Genomic DNA, 6,962 nt, shown 5'->3' on the forward strand with positions numbered 1-6,962 from the left:
CTGCACGTTATGCACATGTACCCTAGAACTTAAAGTATAATAATAAAAAAATAAAAAGAAAAAAAAATAAAAAAGAAAAATAAAAAAGAAAAATGGTTTGATAAATGGAAAGGGATCATAGCCTCCATCCTTACTTTGCTTACGATTGTAGCAGTAGTACTTACCCTTGTTGGATGCTGCATCATACCTTGCATCCTCAGGCTAGTTCAAAGACATATAGAAACAGGCCTTACTAAAACTTCTGTCAGTTCCCCTCCACTGTATTCTGACAAGCTCTTTCTTTTAGAAAACCAAGCAGAACAGCTAAGCCAAGACATGTTAAAGAAGTTTGAAGAGGAGACCTATAAAATTCAAAAGGGGGAATTGTTAAGTACAATGAGTTCTGAGTTCCTCTGGGAACCAGTATGCCAGTATATTCAGCTTCCTTATATTTTGTTCTCCATTTTAAACTTTAACTTCCTTGATCTTTACACCTCCTTGCCCTTAGTTTTAGTAAACAACCCCCTTCTACCCTTTATACTCACATATTTAGAGTCCTAGGTCATCCTTAGTCACCTGCTCTGTCCTTAGTCATCCTTAGTCACCTGCTCTGTAACCATCCTTCCCGCCAAAACTGCTCAGCCCGCCACTCCGGCTCGTACCCAAATAGCCTATCGGAATTAGTTTAGACTGTGCTGTCCAATCCTAGCCAATAGGGAAATGACACAGCAGTAGGGACTAACTGCATTAGGGATAAGAACCCCTTCTCCTCCCTTGTCCATTGTACTCTTGTGACCACTTCAGGTGCGAGTGGCACCCTTCTCCAAAAGTAAATTGCCTTACTGAGAAAGCTTTTTGCCGGAGTGCTGATCCTTCTTTGCAGCACCAAACATTTGTTTCTAACATCAACTGTCTACCTTCATTTTTCAGGTTAAGAAATCTCCAAAACAGTTGGCTGCTTATATAAATAGGTAAGAGTTTCTTTAAAGTTTGTGGTAAACAACAAATATGGAAGCTGGGTAAGGATGACATTAAGGGAAAAAATAAGCATTCTCTTTTGTCATCATAATAATTAACTTACTGTCAGACAGCTCCTTTGTGCCAGTATCTGCACTAATAAACACATCAGTATTGTCTCTGCTCCTTACAAGAGTCCTACTCTGTAGATAACATTACCCCTAACAGCTGATGACAAAACTTAAGATCAGAGAAGTTAAGTGATTTGTTCAGAATCATATAGCTAGAAAAGTGGTAAGAATGACATTCATTCTCAGATCTGCCTAACTTCTAAAGGCACTTTCTACAAAACCACTGGTTTTCAAAGTGTGATTTGAGGACCTGGGGGTCCCTAAAGACCATTCATGGAATTGGTGAAGTCAGAATTACTTCTATAACAATACTAAGACATTAACTGTCTTCATTTTCATTCTCTTTTTTGAGGGCACAATATAATTTTTCAAGAAGCTGTATGCCATTTGATATCACAGTAGACTGAATGGAGAAGCAGAAATGAGAACCCAGCTGTCTTTTGTTAAACCAGATATTAGAGATATATAAAAATGTAAAACAGTACCATTCTTCTCATTTTTAAACAAGTTATTTTAGAAAATATGGGGTTTTGGTAAGATAGTCGGTGTTAGTATTAATATGTAATTAGTCTGTTGTTTGAATGAATTAACGAATGTTTTTAAATTTTGTTTTAGTTTTTAACACAGTAAATATCAACAGATATTATTCACATAAAAAATTATTTTGGCCGGGCATGGTGGCTCACGTCTGTATTCCCAGCACTTTGGGAGGCCAAGGCGGGTGGATCACAAGGTCAAGAGATTGAGATCATCCTTGCCAACGTGGTGAAACCCTGTCTCTACTAAAAATACAAAAATTAGTTGGACGTGGTGGCACGCGCCTGTAGTCCCAGCTACTCAGGAGGCTGAGGCAAGAGAATCACTTGAACCTGGCAGGCAGAGGTTGCAGTGAACCGAGATCACGTCACTGCACACCAGCCTGGTGACAGAGCAAGACTCTGTCTCAAAAAAAAAAAAGATTATTTTGAGTCATTAATAATTTTTAAGGGGGCAAAGCATCCTGACACTAAAACATTTGAGAACCACTATATTAAACCATGAGGCTTGCTCTATTGTGTTCTGTCTTACTCAAATAAATTAATATACTTCAGCTTGAACTTTAAAATATACAAACTTGCAATCTTATTTGCTACTTTGTTAGGAAAAGATTAGGTTTCTAGAAAATGTTGTGATTTTGTTACTCCCAGAATGGCCTTTAATATTTCATTTTTAAAAGCATTCTAGTTATTATGTCTGTCTTCATTTTTATTTGGTATAAAATGTCATCCTTTACATTGTCTTCCAGATAATTTGTAATTTCCTTTTTACTTTCCTCTTCAACTCAGAATTAAGATTATTAAAATTGTACTTCGAATTTTAGTGGATTACAGTCACAAAATATAGCCTATTAATTCTCTGTTTAAAACTTTTAAAGGATTTCATATGGTTCTTTTTCATTTAAGAAAATAAATTCTTTTTACAGAACAGTTGGACAAACTTTGAAAAGCCCAGATAAACTTCGTAAAGTGATCTATCGCAGAAAGAAAGTTCATCATCCCTTTCCAAATCCTTGTTACAGAAAAAAACAGTCCCCTGGAAGTGGGGGCTGTGACATGGCAAATAAAGAAAACGAACTGGCTTGTGCAGGCCACCTGCCTGAAAAATTACACCATGATAGTCGAACATATTTGGTTAACTCCAGTGATTCTGGTTCTTCACAGACAGAAAGCCCATCATCAAAATATAGTGGGTTTTTTTCTGAGGTAAGTATTTTCTCTAAGTCATGTCTAGTTTAACTTTGTTCCTGTTATAATCTTGATTTTTTTCTTTGCCATATTCCACTAGCAGAATAATTTGCCACCTATTGAATGTAGACTTATTTAAGTCATAGTAACTCCCTGAGACAATTTTCTAGATTAACCAAATTTGAATTAATAATTTATTCCATTTCTCTAAGATGGGATGAAATGCTTAACAGGCTGCTAAAACTATCCAGTATGACAAGTTAGCCAGTAGATATTTAAAGGAAGGGAAAAGGAGAAATCTTACCTAAAAAAGTGGAGCACTAGGCCAGACACAGTGGCTCACACCTGTAATCCCAGCACTTTGGGAGGCCGAGGTGGGTGGATCACGAGGTTAGGAGTTCGAGATCAGCATGGCCAACATGGTGAAACCCCATCTCTACTAAAAATACAAAAATTAGCCAGGCATGTTGGCAGGTGCCTGTGATCCCAGCTACTCAGAAGGAGTCTGAGACAGGAGAATCGCTTGAACCTGGGAGTTGGAGGTTGCAGTGAGTTGAGATTGCACCATTGCCCTCCAGCCTGGACAACAGAGCAACTCCATCTCAAAAAAAATAAAATAAAAATAAAAAGAAGGACAACATCTGCAGGCAGATCACCTGAGGTCACGAGTTCCAGACCAGCCTGGCCAACATGGTGAAACCCTGTCTTTACAAAAGTACAAAAATTAGCCGGGCATGATGGTGGGTGCCTGTAATCCCAGCTGCTCGGGAGGCTGAAGCAAAAGAATCATTTGAACCTGGGAGGCAGAGGTTGCAGTGAGCCACGATCATGCCATTGCACTCCAACCTAGGCAAGAGAGCATGACTCCGTCTCAAAAAAAAAAAAAAAAAAAAAAAAAGTGGACCACCGAAGCCAGTTATCCAGATACATTTTGCTGGGCTCTCGAAATTGCATAGTTAAAGCATAGTTCAGGCAAACCTGCTGTGGTTTGCTGCTCTTCTGGCTCAAGCAACACTGGTTGTTTTAACAGACTCAAAAGCGTTTTTGAGAGTGATAGAAATATTCTACAACTGGACCCAGCCAACGTGACAAAACCCCATCTCTACTAGAAATACAAAAATTAGCTGGGCATGGTGGCGCACTTTGGGAGGCCAAGGTAGGTGGATCACTTGAGGTCAGGAGTTCACGACCAGCCTGGCCAACGTGGCAAAACCCTGTCTTTACCAAAAATACAAAAATTACCCAGGCGTGGTGGTGCACGCCTATAATGCCAGCTACTTGGGAGGCTGATGCTGAAGAATTGCTTGAACCTGGGAGGCAGAGGTTGCAGTGAGCCAAGGTCATGTCACTGCACTCCAGCCTGGGTGACAGAGTGAGATTCTGTCTCAAAAAAAGAAGTGGACAAAGGACACAGCAGACACTTTCCAAAGGAAGACACGCGTGTAGCTGAGCGGCGTGTGAAGAAATGCTCAGCCTACATGCTAAACCTAAAATCACTGATCATTAGAGAAATGCAGATTGAAACCACAACGAGAGATCTCATACCAGTTAGAATGGCTGTTATTACAAAGTCAGAAAATAGCAGATTCTGGCAAGGTTGTAGAAAAAAGGGAACACTTATACACTGCTGGTGACAATGTAATTTAGTTTCGGCCATTGTGAAAGCAGTGTGACAATTTTTCAAAGAACTTAAAACAATCTCATTATTGGATATATACCCAAAGGAATATAAAACATTCTACCATAAAGACACATGTATGCGTATGTTCATCGCAGCACTATTCACAGTAGCAAAGACACGGAATCAAATCGAAATGCCCATCAGTGATAGACTGGATAAAGAAAATGTGGTGCATATACACCATGGAATACTATGCAGCCGTAAAAAGAACGAGATCATATCATTTGCAGTCACACGGGTGAACCTGGAGGCCATTATCCTAAGTGAACTAATACAGGAACAGAAAGCCAAATACTTCATGTTCTCAGTTGGAGTGGGAGCTAAACCCTACGCTAGTGCATATGGACACAAAGATGGGAACAACAGACATGAGGCCTACCTTAGGGTGGAGGGTGAGAAGAGAGTGAGGATCAAAAACCTACCTATCAGTTACTACACTTACTACCTGTGTGACGAAATAATCTGTACACCAAACCCCCACAACATGCAAACTACCTGTATAACCTGCACATGTGTCCCTGAACATAAAATAAGTTTGTTTTGTTTTGTGTTTTGAAACAGGGACTCTTGCTCTGTCACCCAGGCTGGGGTGCAGTGGTGCAATCTTGGCTCACTGCAACCTCCACCTCCCACGTTCAAACAATCCTCCTACCTTAACCTCCAGAGTAACTGGGACTACAGGCATGCGCCACCACACCCAGCTAATTTTTGTATTTCCTATAGAGACAGGGTTTTGCCATGCTCCCCAGGTTGGTCTCAAACTACTGAGCTGAAGCGATCAACGTGCCTCAGCCCCATCCCAAAGTGCTGGGATTACAGGTGTGAGCCACTGTGCCTGGCCAGCATAAAAGTTTTTTTAAAAATGTTTCAGTTGTGCATTGTAAAAACTACCACAGTGAGACATCTTTCTCAAGAACCTCCAAAACGTTAGATTCTCAATTTCACTACTTTTTGCTAAACCTTACATTTAACTAATAGGTTTATTGATTATTCTTGTTTCATACCTGTTTTCTTGAATGACCAGTACCTGCTCTAAAAACCTAAATCTGAAAGTGATACCATAGCATCTTATCCAAGTTAAAATACATATAACCATTGACCTAGCTGTTCCAATTGTAGAATTAATTTTTTTTTCTTTTTTTTGAGGTGGAGTCTTGCTCTGTCACCCGGGCTGGAGTGCAGTGGCCGGATCTCAGCTCACTGCAAGCTCCGCCTCCCGGGTTTACGCCATTCTCCTGCCTCAGCCTCCAGGAGTAGCTGGGACTACAGGCGCCCGCCACCTCGCCCGGCTAGTTTTTTGTATTTTTAGTAGAGACGGGGTTTCACCGTGTTAGCCAGGATGGTCTCGATCTCCTGACCTCGTGATCCGCCCGTCTCGGCCTCCAAAGTGCTGGGATTACAGGCTTGAGCCACTGCGCCCGGCCATGTAGAATTAATTTTAACAAAAGTATCTGTACAAGTGCACATATTTACATACATCACGATGTCCACTGATGCATAGTTTTGATAGGTAAAAACCAGAATCTAAATAAATTATGGTATATAAAGACTAGAGAATATGCTGCTGTTGTTTTTAAGAGATGAAGAGATGAGGTCTCACTGTCTCACTGTCTTTCCCAGGCTGGACTCAAACTCCTGAGCTCAAGTGGTTCTCCCACCTCAGCTTCCCAAGTAGCTAGGACTGTAGGCACACAGCACTGTGCCAGGCTATGCTATTGTTCTTTGAAAGTGAAGTTGGGCCTGGTGGAGTGGCTCATGCCTGTAATCCCAGCGCTTGGGAGGCCAAGGTGGGCGGATCATGTGAGGTAGGAGTTCAAGACCAGCTTGGCCAACATGGCAAAACCCCATCTCTACTAAAAATAGAAAAATTAGTTGAATGTTGTGGTGGGTGCCTATAATCCCAGCTACTCGGGGAGGCTGAAGCAGGAGAATCACTTGAGCCTGGGAGGTGGAGGTTGCAGTGAGCTGAGATTGCACCACTGCACTCCAGCCTGGGCAACAGAGCAAGACCCTGTCTCCAAAAACAAGCTTGATCTATGTTTTGACATTGAAAAATATTCATATATTATAGGTAAAAAAAGTTTTGAACAATATAGATAATGACTTTTTCAGAGTGGTTATATGTGTACTTAGTTTGTCTACTGATTATTTTTGCGGAGGGATGTTGGATGTTTTTGTGGGCAAGTAGAGAGTATTTACTTTTTATCTTACATAGTTCTGTGTTAAACACATTAGAACAGGAAAATGACACTTTATTACATAACAATAAATAGATAAATTTAAATGATACTACAACACTTGTCAAAAACTGAGTTTTTGTGATTCTCATGCCATTCATTTGATAATGACTAGCCTATATGTTTACATTTTTCTTTTATCCATGTTATAAATTAAGTCCTAGTAAAGGTCAGCTAAAAATAATTTTACAAATTATTGGGTTTTTTTTTTTTTTTTTTTTGAGACAGTCTCGCTCTGTTGCCCAGGCTGGAG

At 40.3% G+C, this 6,962-nt stretch overlaps 1 protein-coding gene across 1 annotated transcript in view; it reads left to right on the forward strand.

The window, feature by feature from the left end:
* Positions 1-6,962, forward strand: part of KATNBL1 (katanin p80 subunit B-like 1) — a 28,581-nt gene that overhangs the window by 12,092 nt on the left and 9,527 nt on the right. Inside the window, exons 3-4 of the mRNA XM_011932690.1 lie at positions 910-950; positions 2,530-2,809. Coding sequence (XP_011788080.1) covers positions 910-950; positions 2,530-2,809 — 321 coding nt within the window. The remainder of the gene's footprint in view (positions 1-909; positions 951-2,529; positions 2,810-6,962) is intronic.

The sequence above is a fragment of the Colobus angolensis genome, unplaced genomic scaffold (assembly GCF_000951035.1).
Source record: "Colobus angolensis palliatus isolate OR3802 unplaced genomic scaffold, Cang.pa_1.0 Scaffold97, whole genome shotgun sequence".
Lineage (NCBI taxonomy): Eukaryota > Metazoa > Chordata > Mammalia > Primates > Cercopithecidae > Colobus > Colobus angolensis.